This window comes from Haliaeetus leucocephalus, unplaced genomic scaffold, assembly GCF_000737465.1.
Source record: "Haliaeetus leucocephalus isolate CR32 unplaced genomic scaffold, Haliaeetus_leucocephalus-4.0 Scaffold295, whole genome shotgun sequence".
Lineage (NCBI taxonomy): Eukaryota > Metazoa > Chordata > Aves > Accipitriformes > Accipitridae > Haliaeetus > Haliaeetus leucocephalus.
The window spans coordinates 9,927,571-9,951,934 of record NW_010972731.1 but is presented as its reverse complement, the minus strand read 5'-3'; the positions used below and the strand labels follow the sequence as shown (position 1 = coordinate 9,951,934).

Below are 24,364 nucleotides of genomic sequence, written 5' to 3'. Positions count from 1 at the left end.
CAAAGGTGACAACCAAATAGCAGCAGCCAGCCACAACTCCACAACGGCAGTCATCTCTCTGCAACTCCACATGAGAGCCCCACTGCCAAGGACAGGAGCCTGGATAGCACAGCGTGTGCCAAGCCTTGCCCCAACCATGCTCTTGGCCAACAGGACCTGCCCAGCCAGACCAAAGCAGCCCCAGTATCAATGCCAAGCCTCCAAGGCTGCTCCTCCCGCTGGAGTGCTGCTTTTGTGTGTTTGGGCACATACGAGATGCTGCATCTCACAGAGTAGGAAGACAAAAATGTGCACACAGGAGGGATGAGGAGAGAGGAGAAGGAAAAAAAACTCTTGAGAATCAAAAATTGCATTTAAAGGCAAGTTTGTGAAGCACAAGCAGCAGCCCTTACTACACCGATCTGATGGCTCACTCAAGCAGGAAGATCAGAGTCCACAGTGGAAATGCCCCCAGGCAGCTCCAGCCACGAAGTCTTCCATTTTTTCCACCTGTTCTTCAGCCAAGATGACAAGTTGGATTGCTAAAGCATTTCACACCCCATTTGCCCTCCAGACCGGAGCCCAGGCAGCCCAGCAGCCACGGGGATGGTTGCCCAGCCGTGCCTGCAGCAGCCGCAGCTGGAGCAGCTCACCCAGCCGAGGGTGTCCCCTGCAGATGATGCGGCCACCTGCATAGACAGACAGAGAGGTCCTCCCTTCAGCAGCCGAGAGCAACGGTCCATCCTCCTCCCACCTTGCTCCATCCTCCTCCCACCTTGCTCCATCCTCCTCACTGGGCCGAGGCAAGGAGGCAGCAGGAGCAGCCCATCTGCATTCCTGCCCAGCAGCCCATGCTCTCCTCCACAGCAGGAGAGCCACCGCTGCACACCCTGCTAAATGAAAAACAATATTTAATTAGGACAGAGCCAGAGGAGAACACAATTAAACACTTTGTTACTATCACTCTTGCACAGTTTAAGCCTCAGTTCAATAAAGAACCATTAAAGAAGGCTAGTATCGAACCAAACCTCAAGCAGAGGAGCTGCACACTGCATCACTACAGCAGCCAGGGGACAAAGAGCAGGCTGGAGCACGGCCAGCACCAGCACTGCACTTGAGAGGGGACACGGGGATGCTCCCAACAGAGCCTTGCACCCACCGGCAAGGGGATCGCAGCCCCAGCTGCCCTGGGGCCAACACAGGTGGGAAGCCATGATCAGAGACCCACGGACAGACAGGCGCCAGGGCAGCTGCAGCCTTCAAGCGGAGGCCTGAGCTTTCCGCAGGGCTTTAGGGGCAGGAACAGGGAGGCTGAGCCCAGACACGAAGGTACAGCCAGGCAGACAGGAGAGACCCCCACCTCTGCCTGGCCAGGTATGAGCCCCCGAACCCTAAAGAGGGGCCAGATCACATCCCCTTGCCCATGGGGCTCACAGACCAAACTCACCAGCACAAAAAGGCTCCGTCCAGGTCCTGCACCCCACTCTCACGATATGCCGGCAGCAGGGACCCCAGCCGAGCACCAGCAGGACCTGGGCTGCTGGTCTGTGGAGAAAGAAGCATCAGGGACAATACCGGGGCGTAAGGTAGGAGCCCGTCTCTCCCCCTCCCCAGCACACAGGTCTATGCCCAAAAACAGGCCTCCGGGTTTTTGTTTCCCAGGAGGAGCAGAGAGGACCCCCGTTCAGGACACAGGGGGAAGTTACTAAGGCCTTGCCCCCCATCCCATGCCTGCACAGAGGGGGCAGAGCAGCCACAGCTGTATGGTTAGAGCCAGCACTGAAGCCCCCTGCGGTCCCCCCACGCACACAGGGGACCTGCTCCCCAAAGACGCTCCCCTTCTGCAGGGGAGCAAGTCCCACCGCAGGCAGCACGGAGCATCAGCGGCAGGACCTGCAACTGCAACACGCTGACACAAACCCCAAGAAAAAAAGAAAGGGGGTCCCTGAGCGAGCCCACGGGGTGCTCGGCGCAGGGGAGCAGACAGGGCAGCACCACCGGCGAGCCAGAGCAGGGAACCCGGCGAGGCTGGAGCAGCACAGTGTGCAGCCACTGCCGCCTTGTCGGGCAATGATGTGGACCTGTAAAAATGCTCACTCAGGCAGGATGCCTAGTAATAAATTTATTGTATTTTATTACATATTCCCCTTTTTGCACTTAATTCCAATTCCTCATATTCAAACTCTTCTTTCTGAAAGAAAATGATTTTTAACATAAAAATATAAATTCTGCATATTAAAAGTGCATACACCTTGAATAATAAAACATACAAATAAATAATAAAAGGCATTGACACAGTCTCATGCACTTGTCCTCAAATAATTTAAAATTTATGGTACAATGTTCAATCCCAAGTAAAGACAGCCTGCTTTCCAGATTACTGTACAGTTCAAAAACATTAAAATACAGAAGAGAATATCAAAGGTGTGGGCAAGCCCCACGTCCCATTATCAGTGTACAGTGATGTGACATGCAGTTTTTAGAACTGTAGATACTCCAGTGTAAAATCTGACATTGCGTCCAGAAGAGAAACTGCATTTGCAACAGGACTTAAAATTCAATTTTAACCAATGGTGAGGCACAGTTGGTGAGCAAACCTGTACAAATTAATACTTGGAAGGCCACAAGAAAATAATCTAGCCACTTGTAGCCTGTATTCCCTTGTGTCACCCCTACCCAAGGCAATGTAGCACCTAAAAATGGTTTCTTATTGCACTGCACAAATGCCATACAAACCTAATGCTAACTTTCTTGCAACGCGTTTGTGCTGCAGGGCCTAGAGTGAAACAGGATTTGTGTTTACACTTAGTTTTAATCTGTGTCTTTTAAAAAACACTATTTGCAGATAAATTGAGTGCTATCGCCTTTAAAAAAATAGAAGACTCCCTAAACCTTTAGACCCAATACAGATATTGTACAAGTCTTCAGGTACTTTTATTTTACAAAATAAAGCTCCTAATAGTAAATGCTTTACGGTGCTTTTATTAAGAAAACCATGTAGTACTTTCATCTCACCACAGATTAAAACTAAATTTCAGTTCCCTCCACAGGTAACATTAGATACCGCCAAATTATTTTGGATTAGTAGGCAAATGACAAGGATACAAAAAAGATAACAGTAAAATTATTTGGAATGTTGTTTCCAAACCCTCTCTGTGCCCGCTGACCAAGGGGGACGGGCACAGAGCCCGCAGGGGGAGTGGGGCCAAGAACCTGCCTGACACCCCGCCACTGCTCAGGCCGGCTGCTCTGCGAAGACAAGGGTGCTGCGCGGTGGTCCCTCGCAGGGGCACAGCACGGCAGCCCAGGAGGAATCCCGGGACCTACGCTTCTTGCTATAACCCAACACTCAGCTCGCGAGACCTTGCCAACCTGCCCCCGCATCAGCCGCCCCAAGCAGGCAAGCTGCCCGCTCTGCCCCATGGGCTACGACCCCGACCGGCCCCGCTGTGCGTACAACCACCCCGGTGGGATCTGCAGTCGAACGGCAGCACAGCTCAGAAATGCAAACACCACCACGGTTCTGGAGCATGAATGGGAAGCACAGCCACCCCCATGGGCCGCTGGGGCCCGGCCCGGCTCTTCCCAGGAAGGCAGGCAGAAGCCCCGTTACCAGTATGGGCACCACACCGACAACTGGAAACTACTCCCGTAGCATGGAAATTCAACAAAAACTCTTTTTTTGAGTGCTTATACGGCTACAGGTGACTGCCTCTTCTCACAACATAGAACATGTCATTAAAGTTACATGGAAAATGGCAGGCTACATACAGAACACTGATCAGGTTTTCCCTGTTAAAAAAAGAAAAAACAATACAATACAGAAAACCAGTTTGTTCTCATTTCAACATTTCAGATCCCTTTGACATTATGCTACACTCCAGCCTTGTCGGTAATGCAGAATTCTGCAAAGGAAAGAATCAAAGATGTGCAAACAAAGCAGGAACCCAGGGACATGCTCCTATGTGCTGACACGCAGCTGCACCAAGAAACAGAAATACAGACTCAGGGCAGTGCTCTGGAGTCTACCGAGTGGATTCTGATACTGAAAGCACGGTCTGTGGCTTGTATTAGATGCTTGCATAGTTAGGAAGTGCATGCATTTGGGTACAGCGAGAGAACTGCCATGCAAAACTGCCCTTATTACTGAGGAAAAAAAAAAAATGGTTGATCATGCTCAAGTTTCAGCTTTGGAAAGCAAACAACCCTGCAGCTAAGATGGATGAGGGCACTTACAGTGGAATAAGTGTACTGTAATTAAGCTGCTAATTTTCTATCCTAAGCATTTTTTTTATTTAGCCATATTTTATAAGTTTGAAAGGGTTAACAATTTATACACCCAAAGTGAGACACTTATAAGTTACAGAGAACTGCAGGCACCAAATTGTCTATCAAATGTGATTAATACAAATAAAAGGTGCCTCTTTGATTCATGTCATTGAAAATGTGCTTATAATTTGTATACTACTAAACACTATCCAAAAGACGCAGCCCAAAAGGGGTAAAAATAATTTCTTTAGGTGACTCCAGCAGGAATCTAGCACTGGAATGAAGGCGCTGCTTTCCTGCGCCCAGAGGGCTGATTCCAGGAACAGGAGCAAGTGTCAGACTGGGGATGTGGTGTGAAATACGAGTTACACATGGCCAATGGAGGTGAGTTCAACCCAAAGTTTTTTGGAAACGCATCATAAAATCCTTCAGAGGACTTGAAGCCTGCTTTTCTTTGGAGCTTGCACACTGTTTGAGCAGAGGGACAGTGCTGGACCTCCCCCTTTCAAGGCATTCTCACCAGCGTGAGGCTGCCCTGTAAAACCTTTGCGTCCAGGTCATTGGCACTGGGGTCCCAGACTCCACCACCCCCAAGCCAGCACAGCTCACCCCACAGGCAGCCACACCACAGGCCGTTCCACACGTGCCATGGCTGTGCGTGACTCAGAAAGCAGAACCAGACAGCAGCCATTCTTGTCCCACTCAGATGGCCAGCCATGAGACCTCTGGGCCCCACGTGCCACCACCCAAGGGCAGGTGGAGATCCCTGGCCAGCGGTGACCTTCGGAAGATGGCAGAACCCACCTCCTCCACAGGCATGAGTGCTTCTGAAGCCAAACATGAATTTTAAGAAAAGAGGTGATCATGTACAAATGGCTGCTTCAGAACAGCCTCAAGCCTTCACTGCTCTAAGGATCAATACACAAAGCCAAGGTGGTGTTGGCATCTAGGACGTGGAAGGTCCCTCTCTGGAGTGTTCCCTAGTATCGTGCCACATCCTTGCATCTGGACAACGCAATACACAAACAGGAATTCCTATGCATGAAAAGGCTAAGAAATAAGTCTGCTGTAAAGCAAGGAGAGAAGACTGATGTTGCTCTTCCCCAAATCAGTTTAAGTAGGGCCTGCAATAACCTACATTCAGTTTTAGAAAGATTTACTCTACATCACTGATGGAGCCATGACTTTAGCAGCAACGAGGCTTGGTTTTACACTATGAACATTGTTGTCCCCTGGACCCACACCTTTCAAACGCTCTCCTGTGCAAGGAAGCTCATATACTACTGGAAATCTGCGATACCAAAAAGCAGAGATGCAGAATGGCAGCAAACGGCTGCTTTCCAAACTGCTTTGTTACAGAATCGACGCAGCCACCAAACAGGGACTGCACTTTCCAGGTCCTGCAAGGGCATGCTTTGCACATTTTGTCCGGTGTGGGCCTTATATTCAACATGAACTACAGTGCACCCTTATAAGTCAAGATATTTTCCTTGAGGACACCCCTAAGTCAAGCCCTCCTGAGCCAGAAAACATGCCGCATGCTGGCAGCCCACCACAGAAGAGCAGCATCTCATCTGCTCTAAGACGAGGGCACTGTCAGTACAGCCTCTTCTGCCCACTCCATGCTCATTTGCAGAGCGAGGAGCCTGTGCACCAGCCTGTGCTGTTCTTAGAGGGGTAGGTACAAAATCCAGTTTGGCAGCATACACAGAGTAGATAGTGCTGGAGCTGGCAGAAATTTCCATCAGGAATTATGGGGAATACACCGAAAAAGAACTAGATTACATATCATAGGACTGCAGAGGTTCAACTGCTTTTAACATCAGCTGCTGGAACACCTGTCACCAGGATCTCCATTCCCATTTTGCCTAAATGGGAGCTCTAATGACCATTCTCATGCCCCAAACACAAACATACTGAACTGGTGTTCAGCTAAAAACTCCGGTTTGGACATGGCTTCAAGTTTCCTTCAGTCCAGGCATGCAATACAGGAGCAAAACCACCTCAAAACCCATACACCAGCTTCCAGTTTAAACTTCTTCAGTGAACAATGGCATGAAAAGAAAATGTCATTTGATAAAAATAACCTTTCACAAATGTCCCATGGTAAAACGCACAGAAAACTAGGTTCTGTCTATTAAAAGATACCAAACCAAGTTAGCACTAGCTACCAGAATTACATTCTTGCTAGAAGAGTTGTTACAAGAGAAGAGCCGACACAGTGCAAGACCTTAATACAGATAAAACCTTAAACAAATACTTCAACATCAACATTTCAGGGAGTAATTTAAGTACTACAGTGTGAAGCAAGTCTTATCTGCTCTGCTGGATATAACAAAAAATAATCCAACAATAATCCAAGTCATACATTTAAGAAGCAAGTAATGCAATCTTTGCTTCTTGTTGCTGCTATAAACGAGACTGAAACAATACCCGGGAGAAGAAACGCATCAAGAAGATGGTCATGTTCAGGTTTAAAAACATAGTCCAGGGCACAGAGTCCAGCACATTGTAAAAACATGCAGGCTACTGGCATTGCTTCTGGGTTGCATGAAGGCAAGTACTGCAGAACAACATTAGGACAGAGCGAGGGTTATACTGCAGGTGGGCTCACTGTCACACACTGACCAGAGGTCTGGGGCACCGCCAGCTCAGCTCTACACACACGCTGCCTTTTCTCCAAGGTGTCAGCCACCCCCAAAACATTTCTCTCCAAAGCTTGCTGCAGTCGTGTGGTGAGCCAAGTATAAAAAGTAATCACGGAGCAGCAACGTGCCCAGCAGACCTGGGTGCAAGGCTTCTTGCAGGGTCATCAGCACATCAGCTCAAGAGAGGAGGTGGAATAGACTAACTCAGAGTCACTACTTGTCTGAGGGCTGTTTGTTACGTTGACAGAAAAGATGTACAAATATGTCTGTCCACAAGCTACGCCTGGAGAAGCTTTGCTACACAAGACTGTATGACAGGCAAAGACCTCATTCAGAAGACAAGCGTGCCCAGCACACTGCCCACTGCCCAGCTGCTGCATGTCGTGACCTACACGACAGATTGCTGCTGTACATAAACGATATGCAGCACATTAATAAAAACTCATGAAATAAAAGCTTACACCACATGTATATAAAAGGACTTAAGGAATCCACCTTTTAAGAGGAATCTTAAAGAACTTGAGGAATCTCCCCTGTAAGAAGGGCTTGTAAACAAAGACGTCACTAGATGCAGTGTTTTAACCCTGATAGAGACTGTCATCCAAACAAGAATGGGAATCATTTTGCAAAGAGACTTGTGGTAGCCAGACCCACCGAGGAAGGTGACAAGCATGCTGAAGGGAGGAACGTAGCAGCGCTCTGGAGAATGTGAAAACTGCTCTGCGGTATTTTGGTACAGCTGCTCCAACCCGCACGAAGAGGCTTGTTCAAAGCATGCTCAGAGAAGGCAGAGAAGACAAGACGACACTTGGCTTATCTAAACATTACTCCTATAAATAACAGATGCTATACTCACACCACTACGATTAAACATCTGAGCACATTAGGAAACGCTTCTTCTCAGGAGTTTGAACAGGGATCCTAACAGCATCACTGCCATTCAGGTGCATGAAGACAGCTCTCCTACAGCACTGCAACCATCTCCCACCTAGCACTTTCACAGGTACGAGCTGGCAACCAGCTGCTGCTTAGTGATTTCTTCTGTTGCTTAGTCTAGTGTTTCAAAAGAGAGAAAGTAATTAAAGAGGACAGGGCAGAGGTTGCCTTAGGTGTGGACAGAGTAAAACTCTTCATAGACATAGCAACAAAAAAGGCAGGTTACATTTCATGAAAAAAACCCAACTTTCTGCTGTTGGAATGCAAAAATGAAGTCTGACAGACACATGTACACACGGACTCACAGGTACCTTTCTGTCCACCCACTAATGCTAGTCCCTCCTATACTGGCTGAGTATATACCTGAGAAACAACATTAGTGTTGAAATATTGCCCTTTAGAAAGCTTGAAAAATGGAAGGGAGCAGGGAGAGAGGGTTGAGAAAGAGCAAAAAGAAGCGGCAGTCTCTCCAGTTTCCTTCGCATCCTCCACAGCTCAGAACAAGGCCATATACCAGCGTGGACACAGCCTGCTCGGAACAAGACCAAAGGAATATCAGTTCACAGCTCTACAAAGCACACTAGCGTCAGTACAACTGGGTTTCAGATTTCAAACCTTGAATCTGAAGAAAGTTGTTGCATTTTCCATAAAGAGACTCCTGTACAAGTGCTATGGGACAGCTGCATTCATGTTCAACAATGACTCCAGCTAGACTACTTGCATCAGTGCTGGCTGCCTGTAGCTATTTGGTTTGATGGCAGAATCAAAAGGCGCTTTAACAACTTGCAGTTAACTTCTCCTCAAAACATACATTAGGCACATGAACAAAAAAACAAGAGCTCAGAATAAATTAGCTTCTCAGCAGAAGAAAAGACACCTGGATTGCAGCATTTCACTGAGGTTCCAGAGAAGGCCGTACAGACACCTGCATGCTGGAAGGTAATTTTTTCAGCGGCTTGTCAGCAGACTGCTTGCCACTGGAAGGAGGAGACTGGACTCCGGGATCTAGCTGGGAAGACTTGGACTTGCGACTGGATAGCAGAGAATGTTTGTTGGGTGTGGCATCTTTTGGGACAAGTTTTTCTTTTGCAGTAATGTTGGCATTGGTTTGAGAGGCTGGTGGGACAACACCTTTCTCTGATTTGTCTTCCAGCACATTTTTACTGCCTAACTTGGAACTGCCACTCCCTGTCTTTTTTGAGAGCATCGTCGTCTTTCCCAGGTCTGCTGACCTCCGGGTCTCCTTCTGCCTTAAGGCTGATTTAAAGAAAGACAATCCTTTCTCTTCTGACTTGCTGTCCCTCTTCAAACCAGAACGCACACCAACATTTGGGGACCGCAGGTTGGCCATAGAGGAACTCCGTACATGCTTGCTGTCTACTGCCCTGCTGTCACTCCTAGAGTGGCTTATCCGTGGGGAGCTCGTTCTTGAACTGCTGGTAACGCTTGTTTTATCCGACCCCAAACTTATCTTAGAGCCCTCCCTGCTGAGGCTTCGGTCTGAAGTCCGGCTTTTCCCAGCAGAAGAGCCCTTAGTCAATGAGCCTGATGGGGTTTTCTTGGCAGCTGTGGAGGATGGAGAAGAACCTGACTTTTGCTTCTGTTGAGCCGATGGGACAGCCACCTCAAGGGGCTTCGTGCTATGGTCCTTCCTAGCCTGAGTGGGAGCAGGAGACCCATGTCGCCCACTGGCCCTAGAGGCATCCGTCTTACTTCTAGACCGGGAAACTTTCTGGGAACTCTTTAGTGGTGGAGAAGAGTGAGAGACTTTGGTCTCTTGGGTAGATAAGACTGTCCTTCCCTTCCTCAAACTTTTGTCTGGCTCAGAAACTCCCTTGGAGCTGTGAACCTTCTTAGGTGTGCCATCTGCCTTCTCTGCAGCGAGCCCTATCGCACTGGGGGCTTTCACCTCCTTGACTGGAGAGCTATCCACAGAATCACTCTGATCAACAAAGGCAATTTGATTGTTGTTATCAAAAGGGTCCAAAGCAGGGTGATTCCTGTCTGGCTGCACAGAGCTTTTACCATACCCATCTGAAAGATCTGAGCTAGATGTCCTTACAACAGACTCTTCCCTGAATGCCCCTTCCATGACAGCCAAAGGAGCTCTGCGAGCTGTCCTGTTCTCTCGCCGACTGCCATCACAGGGCTCCAAGTAGCTGCTAGAGAGATTCCTCAGGCTGCCAAAGCAAGAGGTGGAGACTTTATCATCAGCAGCCTCCCCAATCTTCTCCAGGGTGGAAGCAGAGGTATGTACAGGGGAATCTCCAGAGAAGCGCGATGGAGAGTTGGAGCGGAATTGCAGTTTTGCAGAGAGTGACCATGAGGGCCTAACACCATTTTCACTCACTGCCAGTGGGCTGGTGACAGATGATCTAGATGACAAGCTCTGACGCTGGACACTTCTTACAAATGGCCGAGTTGAAAATCCTCCTGCAGAGAAAGAAAGTGACATCCTCAGTATGAAAGCCAAGCCTGCAGTCAGTTTATCCTTCCCATCCACAGACGCTACTTCCCTAAGAGTCAGACAGCCCACCCACACCACGTTGTATGCCTATCTCTTCATGCCTGCTGCAGGCACAGCTTCTTGCATGAAGCTGAATAAGGAATTCAACAACTGTTATTTGCTAGCGGTTACCCAGAAGTAACTCTCTGAAGCCTATAACTGAAAATCCAGATTTTCCTCTCATCCCTGAGCAGCAGGAGACCAAACACAGGCTTTGCACCTTAGAAGTCCTTGAAACTAGTTCACCAACTACGATTATGCTCCCAGAAATACATTTTTCTTTATTAAAGAATATTTCCCATACAATCCTGTAAAGGCAAAGTAGGATTCCTACCTCTTTATCTAAAGCAATGTATCTGTATTTACAACACAAAGTACAACAATAAGCATTTTAGAAATGTGGCTACCATGGCTAGACCTGACAGTTGTCACAACACTGCTGCAGGGACATCTCTATACGTGCTCCAAAATGCTCAGACTGACCCCTAAACCTCCACATTTTCAGAAGTTACAAGGCACTATGTGGAGGAGCCAAGCAAAGCCAGGAACTGACACACAAGTGAATTTGAGTACCTTCTCACCTCCCTGGGAGCAGTTGACAGCACAGCAGCAGACAATAAATATCTATGCTAAGCTGTAGCACTATGTCAGTCTCCCTGCAAAGGTGCTGCAATGAAAACCAGAAAAAACACAAGCACAACAAGTTCTTGTTTGAGAGGTTTCATTGTCAGCATTTCCTTTCTTTGAAAGGCTCCTTAAGGTTCCTGCCCTGCTCTTCTCCATCCTTTCATACCAGAGAAGAGCTCACCTGTGCCAGAATCCACCTCCTACCAGCACAGTGCCTGCCTCCCCCAGCTGCTAGAGTAACTGTCCCTTGTAACTACATATTTTGCAGCTGTTTTAGTAGGGATCTTGTAACAGAAAGACTAGCAGCCCAGTATCCCCCACATACTGCAGTGCTGATACACACCATCATCTTCACTCCTTTCCCCAGTCAGCTCTACCGATTCCGAGAGTGAAGCCAGAGACGTGCGTCGTGATGATGCTGCCGAAGCAATGCTGGGCTGCTTGCTACCAGGAAGACGGCTGACCCAGTGCTCACAGAGCGAGGAGCTTGTGGAGCCTGCAAGGAAGCAGGCACAGACATCAGGCCAATGCAGCTGCAGAACACATGAAACCTTGGAAGGCCACTGAGAGCCAGGTAAATACTGCACTGCACTGCCTTCGACAGATACCTGGAGTCTGGAGCTAGCCCACACAGCCACAGCATCCACACACTGCCAAGAGAATAAGTCTTTACTCTTATGAAATAGTTATGACCATAAAAGTGAAAGACAGAATTGCACTTGTCCCACTACACTGTGAATCAAAAGAATCGGTGCAACAGCACACAGACAGAGGGCAGTCCTTGAGCTGCCACAAAAAATGCAGTGCAAATCCTTTCCTTTCCAAAGGCAAGTCACCAAGCCTGCATCTGTCCAAAGCTCATCCTGGATTCCACCAACACATTCAGCTGCTGGCTGCCTACTTGAGACCAACAGCACTGCTGGAGGGAATGAAATAGTCACATTTTTATGTCATGGTTTTGACAAGGGCAGCTCTGAGCAGAACTACCCATGGGGATGGAGGGGGGGCTCCCCCATCTCCGCAGCCTCTTTGCCACAACTAGCCTTAACAGAAGAGGTGGGATTTTCCCACAGCCTCTGATGCACAGCAGCAGATTCAGACAAGCCTTGCTGAGTTCTGGGACAGAGAGTGGGGGCTTAATTAGAGCTGGGCAGAAAATTCTTCAGAAGGGCAAACTATCCATGAAAGAAACTAAAACCACTCCTTGACAATGCCAGCAGGGCTTACCTGCCACAGAGCTGTTAGCAGACCACGATGGGATTGCTGTGCGCCTCTGGTAGAAAAGAATATAAGCTGTCTGCTTGCAGACTTCATTTTCAGAAAGTTGCTGAACATCACTGTCATCAAAGCAGTACCACTGGCCATCAACCGAGTTTTTGCAATATGCTGAGAGAAAATACATTACTATTAGTCCTACTACTCTCAGCTTTGCTGTATGATAACTTAAACAAGACCTTATCTGCTATGATGGACTCAGAGGAGAATGAAAGGAACAGATTTATTCATGCAACACATCCTTTTCCAGTCTGACTGGCAAAATGGGGGCCTGAGGCCACCAGAATACAATAAACAGCTTGCATTTCAGGATTTCTTTGTCCAACACTACTGCTCAGAACAGAACACCATTTGGGATGGCTCCATTCACTTCATGTTCTGTTACTTGTGGCAGTCCACCTCCCTCAGTGAATCTCCTTCTGACTGAGCCCACCCAGGACAACGCAGCCCAGAGTCACACATCAGAGGACAAAACCAGACACACACATTTTCTGGGCTGCTGTGTGAAGTCATACAGATCCTAAGAACCACCAAGCAACTTTGTCTCTCTCTGGCTGCTCTGGTTGCTGCTGGAACAAGCAAAGAGGAGTTCATAAACTGGCTACACACATAGGCAATGTGCAAATACTTCCTATGTATAGCAGCCTCTTGCAACTACAGAAGTTCTGCATTGAGTGGCCAGGAGCATTTTTCAAACATGAAAGGCCAGTTACATTACTCTGAAGGAAAAAAAAAGCAGAGAAAGAAACGTACAGTAAGACATTTTGGGTCAACAGGCATTGTTCCATTCCTCAAAGTCATAAAAGTTACCCATCTGGTACTACATAGCCAGCCCTTGTTAGTTGGGTTAGGTCCTTTTGCCAAGACAGATGAAGTAGTTATAGACACTCAATAGAAAAATATAACCATTTTCTTTCTGAAAGGATCCAACATACATAACATTGCAGGATACTTGCCTGTATAGTGTCCCCCTTGCATGGTGCCGTGATGATTGCAGACAGCATACAGGTCATAGATATAGTCCTCAGGATCCCTTCCAAGACCATAAGGTCTCCTCCAGGGCGACCAGTGAGATGGCAGACTCCAGCTGCTCTGACTGCGTTTAACAACATGGGGAGTCATGTCCAAGCCACTCAGGGGGAATTTAACCATGTTTTGAAGTTTCATCCTTCGGTCTCCTTCCTGTATAAACAGAGAATAGCATGAGCTGCAGTGGCAGTGAGGCCACCATGCTTGAGGAAAACAAAAACCCAGTTGAGGAATGCATAGGGCAGAACAGCTGCTTCTGAAAAGGTGTTCTAAGTCAGGTCACTCCCTGGCTGAGCAGCAGTCCTCCAGCATCACTGCAGACATCCTTACCTGTCTAAACCTTTTGAGATGTATGATGAGAACATCAGGTAAGGTCCAGAGGCTCAGTGTGATGCTACCCTGCTGCAGCTGCTTGCAGTGTGGGCATCGCCATGCATCATCCGGGGCAAGCTACAAGGAAGAGGCATGAGTGGGTATGAGTATTAGTTTTCAAATTCCAAGGCAGCTTTCGCTACACCACTGTTCCGCTGCTGCCCCAGGCCCAGTGCAGACACTGACCCCTGCACCCCATCTACCTCCAGCATTTATCAAGCTCATTGGAAATGCAGGGTTCCCAATGATGCTTTTCAAAATAGTGACAAGCAAAGAGACATGTGTGCCTTATGCAGGAGGCACTTCCAACTGTAAGACAGAATTCAGCTAGTGCTGCTGTGCAGAGAAGCTATTTCCACCTTATAAACCCCAATACCTTTGAAGTGGGGGAGAAGAAAAAACAAAGGCAAAAAGCAGGCAGGCTTGGCAGCCTGAGTAGAAGTACTCTCACAAGAAAACCAGCAGCAAAGAAAGAATCGGAACAGAAAGACAAATTTCATCTCTAACACCTCACTGCCCTCTGGAAACCCTCTCCCTCCCTATGTCCCAATGGCACACACTTACAAACTGCAGAGATTTTCATTGTCCACCAAGGAGAATGTGTCTTTTCAAAGACACAAACACAACATGTGTTTCCCTCCACAGCCCAGTGCTCAGAAAACTCAGAAGCCAGAGAACTTTAAGCTGTCAAACAACTTCTCCCTCACCTCTGAAAGAAGCGAGGAGACAGGCTCCCAAATTATTAAGTCACAGTCACAGGTCCATAGTCCACCTCTAGCACCACCCCTTTTTACAGCAGATTAGAGACTTCTGGCAAAGAAACGCAGATGGCTTATGTGTTCCAGGCAAGGGCGAGCTCAGACCCATCTCTAGCCTGCCCTGTGGCACACCATCGCTCCTGCCACTTCAACCTCCTCACACCACAAGCAGAGTTAGAGGAGGAGAGCAGCAACGATTCTCGAGAACTGAGCCCAGTGGTCACTGCACTGCCATTCAGGGGGTCCCACTCAGTAGGGGTTGACTTGAGCCCACCCCAGCCCTGTTCAGCCGTGGAAACACACAACTGCTCCAAGACAGAGCAGTAAATTCCCATGAAGAAGCCACATTGTTCTAACCCTTTATAATGTATGCCAGAAAAAGGCATCACTATTTCACAGGGAAGAAACTGCAGAACAGAGAAGTTCTCTTACCAACATTTGGGGGGCAAAAACCCCCAAAGCAGTACTTCCCACAACTTTCTCCTCACTGCAGAGAAACTCAGTTAGCAGGACTGGTAACCAGTTGTGTTACAAATTTATTCTCTTGTCTCAATAAATTGGTGTTTGCAGAAAAGAGCTACTCTGCTGAGTATGGGAGTTCATGCAGCACGCGGACCAGCCAGACCTTCCGAGTCCTGGCTGCTATACAGTTTTGTCCCTACCTGTTCCTCTTTGGTGTACAGTTGGAAACACTGAGATAAAGTGCAGGTCTGAGGTTGATGATGAAGCTCTCTCTGCTGGCGGACGCTTTCGGAGTCTGGAATATACTCCTCTTCTGTATTCACAAACAAGCTGCATCAGGGAGACAACACATTTACCAGCACATCCACCTGCTCCCCACACTGCCAAGGAGCTGTTCTGAAGGTACAATCAACAGCTCTTTCCTGGATTTGTCCCGTTACACGTGAGCGAGAGCTGACTGGCAAGAGATCCTGCCAGGGCAACACAACTGAACACAGGGGTGAACAGCTTCAGTGGGCACCCACTCCAGTTTATCTCAGACAGAAAAAGCTACTCACTGCCCACAAACTTTCTCACATGAATATTATTTGTGGGGGAAGGTGCCACAGGCAAGATGCCTGCTCCATAATGCAAAACTCCAGCTACAGAGAAAAGGAAAAGTCTATCCCTGCAAGTAGGACCAGGGCATGGGGTCAAGTTTCTGAGGGGACTCATGTTTGCTGAAGGGTGCACAATTCACACAACCAAGCCACAAGCATCACTCTTAAGGTGAACACAATTTAAGGCTTTTTACTTCATACTTACTAATCTTTAGTTTCTTTGTCCCATTCTACCACTAATTTCACATGAGCAGTTCCCCCCTGTCCACATGACTTCAATGCCCTGGAGAGAGAAGCAGACAGAAGTTAAACCACCTTTCAATCTGAAGCCTACGTTATTTTACACGCACACAACTTCTCTCCACTAGCCCTTCATCCTTCCTTCTCTCCCACACAGCTCAAGTTTGCAAAGGAGTAAAAGGAATTCATACAGCAAAGAACATGGCAAAGCTGGCCAACTGCATTTACCTAAATATATTAGTTCTGTAAATAAACGTACACTTGTTTACAGAACAGACATCTACAAAAATTTTTGAAGAATAACAGTCACTAAAAAAAAAGCCCCACCACTTTAAAATGGGGGGGAGTAATACTTTCATTCTGTTCTCCATTTCCAAGAAGGACAGACTCCAGATGGCATGACACACAACTGAGCAATCCTCATACACCTCCTTGAGGACACGCAGTGGTTTCCCTGCTCCTCAGGCCTGTGAAGTCCATTCCACACATCCACACCAAGACTGTCCCTTTCTGCATGGCTACACACTGAGTTTCCAGCTGACAAACCTCTCTCCACTTTTGGGAATGAGGACCAGCTCACCTTTCCACAGTTGGATGGCAGAGGGGTCGCTCCTCCTGAGGTAGCAAGTACGTTATCCCCACAACACTGACCACTCGCAAGCTGAATGGGCAGACCTGCAACAAAGAGAGTAGAAGCCATTTCAATAGCTCAGACCCAACTTAGGTACAGGCAAACCTGCTCTCAGCACCAGCTGACATGTACTTTATCCTAGAACGTGTGTTTTACATGAGAAAGCAAATTCACAACGTCTCAAATGTGCCTACGCCAAGCAGCTAACAAAGGGGTGAGGTACAGCAACTGAGGCTTTGTATCCAACAACTCCTCTATGGTGACCAGAGAAGACACCCCTCTTCACCCCCCTGCTCTCAGAAACATGCAGTCACCAAGCTAATGTTTCAGCTTTTCTTTTAGGCAAACACCACCAACTGGTGGATTTCCAGTGCAGACAGCAGCACTAATCTCTCAAGTATTTCTTGGGGGTAAGGAAGGAAGCAAAGCATGCAATTTCTTCACCTGATCAGTCTAATCTTTCTTGTACCTTTCAGCAAATAGACAAAAGCACCAAAGAGGTGGAATACCAGACTTGGACATTATTGCACAAAGAAATATTGGAAAGCCATCAGTTCAGCATGTGTAGCACGTTTATCACTCCAGGTAACTGGCTTCCCCTTTAGTTCATGTCACACAGAGCTGGAAGTATCAAAACAGACGAACCATTTGCCTCACCTGCATGCAGGCTGCAGGCCGCAGAAAATACTGCATCTTCTCCAGAATTTCCTTCTGTAGAATATCCCAAGCAATTGTTTTTTCCAAATGCAACACAAAGGGCAAGCCAAACCTACAGGAAGGAGTAGCATTTGAGGGAGCAATTAAAAGATTATTCTGTTCAGCAGTCAGATCCCAAAACTCTGATAGTGCCACTCTCCTCTTCACTTGGCACCTAAGGAGCTCAGCATGCTTTGGATGAAACTCCCCAGAAACAAGGCATTTAAAAACTTGTTTCCAGAGGAGAGGTGCTTAACTTTGAGGAAACACTGTTACGGCTGCCCATGCAGAGGGCTCTTTTTACCAGGCTGCAGCCCTGCTCTGTGCTTAAGTGGCTTACCTCAGGCTGCAGAGCTTTGCAACGTGGCCAGGATCACTTTTTGTGAAACAAACTTCAGCTGCTGAGATAGTTCTCAGCCTGTGTTGGTACAAATGCCTTTGCCATGGTCATTTCTCACTTCCTCCCCACCCCCTGTTTGCACTCCAATTAAAAATTTCCACATATCACAGGACCTGGTCAGACTTGCTTGCTGCTCTCTGAAACCAGATAGCTCTACAGAGAGGTGGTACGTCCTTCAGACTGGTCTGCATTCACCACTTTCCAGTAACATTGGACTACTTGAAGTTCACCAAAATCAGGAATATTTTGCTGTATTCATTAATGTTTTTTGAACAACATGTTCTTTAGCACCTAATGCAAGCTGCGAATGCAAGCTGTTGCTCCTTCACCTTGTGTTTTCACTACACGGTGAGTAAACCCCAGGTCAATTAAGGAAGCAGCCACAAGAGTAACTAACTGTGAAGCTGCCAGTCACCTTCTGCTCTGCTGTCCAGTGCATGCTCTGTTACACACCAGCAAGACAATCTTGTCGTTTGCTGCTGGTTTAGTAGAGGACTGTTCCAGTTTTCCAGACTTCACTGTTCCTTGAGAGTAAGATATTGTTCGGGAGTGCTCAGTGCCACATTTCAAGTTATTCAGGTTATTGTTCACATGTATTCCTGAAAAATTAGGAGAAAGGAAACATTTTGTTATGTCATTTGCCTTTAGTGCTCTGATGCCCCCCCCAAGAAACTGTCCTTTGGCTGCAGAGAAGCAGGTCAATATGGAATCAAGACCATTTTTATCACTTGTATGAAGGCCTTGAAGACCAATTACTTTTCATAGTGACTATTTCTTTACAGAAAGAAATTATATGCAAGTGCTCACCTAACTGATTTTTCACAGCAATTTGTACAAGCACTCATGGCTTTGTCTGCCTGCAAGAAAAGCTGAAGTGACAGAAACCCTACTTGTTACTTCCAATAATAAAATTTGCCTTTGATTACACTCGGTCTACCCAGGATGCAATTATTGCCTTTTACTGAGAGGGAGATGCAGAGAAGCTGAGGTTTTTGAGCTTTGAAAAAGAAAGTGTTTGTTCATTCCCAAGACTGTTTATTCATCACTGGCAATCTGATTTTAAATAACACAATTTCAGTGGCTTCATCTGGTCCCTAGCAGGTCTTTAAATTAAGCCTGACAACAGATTTCACATTAAGCCAGCCTGGCCTGCAGAATCAACCCCAGGAAGAGGAAGAAAGGAGTGTACATCGCTTCTTGATAACCTCCTGGCTGACAACACCATTAAGTCTGCTGAAATGAGTCTGGACAAAGTCAGAGTTGAAATCAATACACCAGAACATCAACTACTTGTGGGACTTTTATTCTCAAGTATATCCTTTTCCAAAACAAGCCTCCCTCACCTAGTCACCTGGGCTGGGCATTAAGCAGAGTTATCGACTTACCTCTCTGACTGAGGATACCCTCGGGCCTAAATATCTCTGGGGTCTCAAAGGCAAAAATGCAGTCACTTTCATGAATGGTGTCCAGGTCATCAGTATCGCAGAAGGAACGATGAAACCCATCGTAGTACATCTCCGTCAGCACAATCTAGAGTCAGCAGAAGCAAACCAGAACCCATTAAAACACCCATGCCTCATCCAGCTGAGCCGCCCTGTCTCTCAACTGGGATTTTCCTGCTGAAGGATGGCATTCCTCAAAACACCCTGGCATCAGCCAGGAGCAAGGAACAGGGAAAAGGACTGCCATAAAAGAGAAGCTGGAGTAAAGGCAGCACATGGAGAGGTTTTGGTGGGATCCAACAGCTTTCCTGAAGTTCTTCCTACAGAGAAACTCCCCACAGGTGCCCAATGGTTCCCTCACTGCCAGCATGCACAAATCATCGTGTGATCAGGCAGAAGGTCCGCCTGCTCCACTGACAGCTATCCCAAGCAAACGCACAGGGAAAAGCTTGATCCAGATCACCACTACCCTGCTTTCCCCATTCAATCATGGGCAGCAAATTTCAATTCCTACATATCCAACATGAGATGAAAGCCTCCGCACACCCTCTCACTGAAGGGAGGGCATGTGGGTGACGAGACCAGCCTGTTACCTGCTCCGTGGGAATCTTGGTTTCTGAGGAGACAGCCTCCCGCAGCCTGGCCACCGTTCCAGAGATGGGCACCGCCACCCCGATCCGCATGCAGTGAGAGCACTTCCCCTGATACACCACGGTGACGTAGAGTGGCCTGCGGAGAGCACAGGAGGCACTGCTGGGGCTGGGCTGAGCACTTCTTGGCAGCACCTTCAACAGAGTCAGCCCAACCTGGGTGCATCCAGGCAGCCCATAAGCTACAGGGCCCTCCCAGCAGTCCAGATCCACCTCACACTGGAGGTACGTTCAGCCGCAGCCAGGCAAGTATGTTTGATTTCCAAAGATTCCTTTCTTACTACATGGACTGGTGTTACTTGCTTCCACAAGCAGAACATCTTCTCAAAAAAGCCCCACAAAGTTAAAAATAAAACTGTCTATGACAATGCAATCATAATTTTCCACCAAGGATCCTGTAATGCAGCTTAGTCCGAGGCAGCACCTTAAAGCATTCAGAGGGAGCTGCTGCTGGGAACAGCTGCTCCAGGTTGCCTCTCCATACTCAATCTTGCCTCCACCAGCAGCCAGAAGGACTACCTTGGGAAAGAAGAGTGGGGCAGCTAGCCTACCAGGGACCCTTCCCTGAAAAGCCCACTCAGCCTCCACGTGGTGGCAGAGCAGGAACTTCTGAACCAAATGTGACATAGTCATATTTAATATGTCCTTTCATTACTTTGTTCCATTGCTTCTTGAACCCATACAAGTTTTCCTCATCCAAAACATCAGGTGAAGGAACTGCTCATTTATACAAGGGGTAGTTTTACTGTGCATCTCTATCTTTGCTCTGAACTTTTTATCTGGATTTCTTTTCCTCCCTGGAGCTTTTTTCTTTATTGGCAACAGCCACCTTTCAAAAAAGCAAAACATTTTGCAGGAAAGCTTTTAACTTCACTTTTTGAAATTGGAGTGATCAGTGAGACTGTTCTAAAGAAAGTAAAAAAAAGTGTTTCGTCCTTTTTCCCTTTTTAATTTTAAAATGCTATAAATTAAGTCAAAAGCAAAATATTTTGGTTACCTGAATCAAAGATATTTTTTTCTCCCCCAAATTAATTCTATAGGAAGTTAAGGGTGGGAGCGAAGGGCCATTCTGAAACAAGTAAAAGGCTCAATTTTCCAATTTACCCGCTAAGCAAAAAATTAAAGCCCCATATGGTCCTATCTATCTTTTTTAAAGACTTAGTGGAGAGATTTTGCTGACATCTCTCTTCCTTCTGTAGAAAATTAAAGACTATATGCATGGGAAACAGCCAACGTGAAGTTCAAGACAGTTACATACCGTGTATGAGGCAAAGGAATCGGCAGAGAGATGCAGAGAAAAGGGTCAAAGGTGTTACTCTGCTTCTGGCAATGAGGGCACGTCAGAGAGGACCTAGTACAAATATCAATAATAGAGCAGTTATACCTCATTTCATCAGGAATGGATAGATCGTCAAATCACAAATACCAGCCTTCACTTGTCAACCTGGCTGCCCCTTTCTACTCTTCTTTCTCCATACAGAGCAGCTCTGCATAGAGGCTGTACAGGCATAGCTGCTGTAAATGATGGGTTCCTGATTTCTAGATCCTTTTAAAGTAATTAGTCTCAAAGTTCATTACAGGGCATGCCAGAAAAAGACTTCACTCCGGGCAGTGAATTTGGCTTTGAACAAATAAAGACGGGAAAGAGACAGTCAGCACTGCTCGTGTACAGATCTCTTACTCAGACGGGAAAAAGTCCAGACAATACATCTCTCACATTCAGCACTAACCTGCTCCTTACACTGGCTTCGTGTTCTATACCAGGCTTAAGGTTTCTCCTTTCACAGAAAGCCTTAGTAAATATTGGGGAGAAAGCCCAGCAATTAAAATTCTTACAGCAGCACAGATACAAGCCATCGAGGAACACTGCAAATTAGGCTGTTTTCTTGTATTAGTTCTGAAATTAGAAAGCTCACTCCCAGAAGCATGGGAAACTCATGGGAAAGCCCTGAAGGGACAGTGAAAGATTCAGCTCAGAATTCTCAAGTGCCAGACAACAGGAACTCTGCAAGACACCAGCAGCCTCCAGGCACCTCCAGATCTTGCCACAGGCCCTTGCCTCTGAACAGCCAGGGTAAGCCTCACAGCACTGAGTTGTCCCGAGTCTTTGCTCCACTGAGCACTGAGCACACTGACTTGCTTTCAGGATGCATCAGGGCAGGTGAAGAAGTGGTACATACTGTAGGTTTTCACAGAATATAGCAAACTTGAAGTAGTGAAATTCTCTCTCTCCTCTGGAGCAAGATCTTAGTTCAGATATCATTCAGCAGGAATTCAGAAACAGCTGTTAACAAAATTACACCAGTCTCAACTGTACTGGGAGCTAGCATCAGGGCAGAATTAGATTGGGGTGTCCTGGTTTCAGCTGGGATAGAGTTAATCTTCTAAGTAGATGGTACAGTGTATTTTGCATTTAGTGGGAGAATAATGTTGACAGCAACAACTAGAACACCAGTGTGTTAAGTAGCACTGAGGATAAGTTAAGGATTTTTCAGTTTCCCCTGCTCTGCTGACTGAGCAGGTGTACAAGAAGCTGGGAGGGAGCATGGCAAGGACAGCTGATTGGAACTAGCCAAAGGGATATTCCATACCATAGAATGTCATGCTCAGTGTGTAAACTGGGGGAGTTGGCCAAGAGGGGCAGATTGCTGCTCAGGCATCAGTCAGCAGGTGGTGAGCAATTGCACTGTGCATCACTTGGGGGGGCTGGCTTTTATTTTTTTTTCTTATATACCTTTTCATTACAATTATTATTGTTGTTATTATTATTGTAATTTTTATTATTATTGTATTACATTTTATTTTACTTTAGTTATTAAATTGTTCTTATCTCAACCCACGAGTTTTATTTTTTTTCCAATTCTCCTCCCCATCCCACTGGGAAGAGGGGGGAGTGAGCAAGCAGCTGCGCGGTGCCTAGTTGCTAGCTGTGCTTAAACCATGATGTGGGGTCACCAATACATGCAATAATGCCTCAAAATCTACAAAATATCATACCTGTACTGGGCTTGAAAGAGTTCCTGCACGAAAGTACTACTGATTGGAAAGGCTGGTCCCTCGAGCAGCACATCATCCTCCAGCGGTGGCTAAAAGAAGAATAAACCCTAGAAGCACACCCAGGCAAGGAGTGCATCACACCAGATAGCTCCAGTACTCCTAGTCGAATTTGTGCCCTCCTTGCCCAAAACCACCAGAAAAACATCACCAGATTTTTAAATAAGTGCACTCTGCTCACATGGGTGGTATGCAGGAATGTGAGGTAGCTAGGGCAGCCCAAGGAAAGGCAGGGATCTCACAGCAGATGATTCGTCTGGCAGTCCCTCCCCTGTAATACCTCCCAGCTCTTGCAGAGCAGTATGTGACCACTCACAAATGATTGTATTGGGGAGCACTTGTCAGGGATTAGTGAAACAGCTAGTTACATTCACTGGGACAGAAACAAACAGTATTTTAATGCAAGCTTTTGTTCCATCCAAACTATCAGAGTTGAGAAGCCAACAGAGAGATCTAATATAAAAAGAAAGACTGTATGCAAAGTTAGAGCTACTCTCCCATGCCGGCTGCCAGCAAAATCCCTTACCTTGAGTGGAGGCATGCCACTGTAATTCACTACATTGTTCAGATCTTCATGGACTCTGTCTAGAAGCCAAAGCAGGAATTCCTGCGCATCGTGCTGGGCATTCCCACGGTACTGCATAGCGTTCTTGGACACAATGTTCTGCAGAGAGACAGGGACAGCATACAGCAAAAGCACAAGAATTGAGCTCTTCCCTTTACCAAGCCCTCACAATCAGACAGGCAGAGTTGACAGCACACTCAAAACCAGGGACTGCGGACAGCTCTGGATGGGACACTGCCTTCCCACACCACCTGGGGACAGGCCAGGACGTATCATCACATGCAGGACCCTACACACAACTTGAGTTAAAGAGGGAGCTGATGCCTTGCTGGGTAGAGAAACTGCCACCGGCTCTCAGAACAGACCAGAGGGGTTATGGCAGTGGTTATGGAAGAACTGCATCATTATTTGAACAGAAATATTTATAGCAAACTTGGGGCTCAATTCAGATGAGAAGAACACCAAAACAATCAGTCTACAGTACTTCCACACAAGTCAAGAGCAAAGCAAGCTCACTTCAGTCCACTGACAATGACAGGCAGTATTTCCCATGCTAACACAGAGCCATGGCCATTTTTAATCATACCTATCCATGTACCACAGGGTCTGAAACTGTTCAAATCAAAATCTTCTATTTGTTTAAGCTGAAGCAAAACAAGTATTTAGCCTCCTAATGTCCCCTCACCCCGTTTAGCTCATTCCTGCTTTGGTGAGGTTAACAGATTTCCCAAAACCTAGATGTAGATGCTCAATGCTAATATAGGTATACAATTCCAGGAATCAGCCAAGATCAAAACTGCAGATGCTACTGATCATCCCAATAATATGCAGGTAGAGCAAACTTACTTTGCATCAGGCACCTTCTTAAGCACATAAGCAGTACAATCACCATGTGACTTTCTCTACTAGATATCAAGTACCCACTATGCACAACTTGCTTATCCTAAATACCATCTTCTCTTGCCACTATCCGAAACAGAAAACTTGCTTAGGACAGACAACTGAGCAGGAGGAAAAGTGCAGTTTGCGTTGGCACTGCACACAGTTATGAATGACTGTCCGAGCCAGGTAGCTGCAGCTTTCCCTCTAGCTGGAGCAAGCACAGGGAACCAAAGCGTCACAGAGCAACTGATGCCAGAGCAGTGCAGTATGGGATGGGTGCTGCTGGACCGGCAAACTCCAAACAAGTGAGGACTCAGACAGCCACAGGTGCAATACACACAACT

General features: G+C 47.0%; 1 protein-coding gene across 4 annotated transcripts in view; it reads right to left on the bottom strand.

The window, feature by feature from the left end:
* Positions 1-24,364, bottom strand: part of USP31 (ubiquitin specific peptidase 31) — a 45,108-nt gene that overhangs the window by 7,445 nt on the left and 13,299 nt on the right. The window contains exons 2-16 of one of the 4 annotated variants that reach the window (XM_010570522.1): positions 23,100-23,237; positions 22,517-22,605; positions 20,778-20,870; positions 19,463-19,598; positions 18,813-18,957; positions 17,843-18,026; positions 16,989-17,100; positions 16,281-16,375; positions 15,666-15,743; positions 15,062-15,191; positions 13,600-13,719; positions 13,197-13,422; positions 12,193-12,351; positions 11,309-11,461; positions 8,710-10,265 (exon numbers count right to left, since the gene is read on the bottom strand). In XM_010570522.1, coding sequence (XP_010568824.1) covers positions 8,725-10,265; positions 11,309-11,461; positions 12,193-12,351; positions 13,197-13,422; positions 13,600-13,719; positions 15,062-15,191; positions 15,666-15,743; positions 16,281-16,375; positions 16,989-17,100; positions 17,843-18,026; positions 18,813-18,957; positions 19,463-19,598; positions 20,778-20,870; positions 22,517-22,605; positions 23,100-23,216 — 3,378 coding nt within the window. In that variant the 5' untranslated portion in view covers positions 23,217-23,237 and the 3' untranslated portion in view covers positions 8,710-8,724. Of the gene's footprint in view, positions 1-4,161; positions 10,266-11,308; positions 11,462-12,192; positions 12,352-13,196; positions 13,423-13,599; positions 13,720-15,061; positions 15,192-15,665; positions 15,744-16,280; positions 16,376-16,988; positions 17,101-17,842; positions 18,027-18,812; positions 18,958-19,462; positions 19,599-20,777; positions 20,871-21,249; positions 21,531-22,516; positions 22,606-23,099; positions 23,238-24,364 lie in introns of those variants that run through there. The other 3 variants (XM_010570526.1, XM_010570525.1, XM_010570524.1) reach the window with 3 other exon arrangements.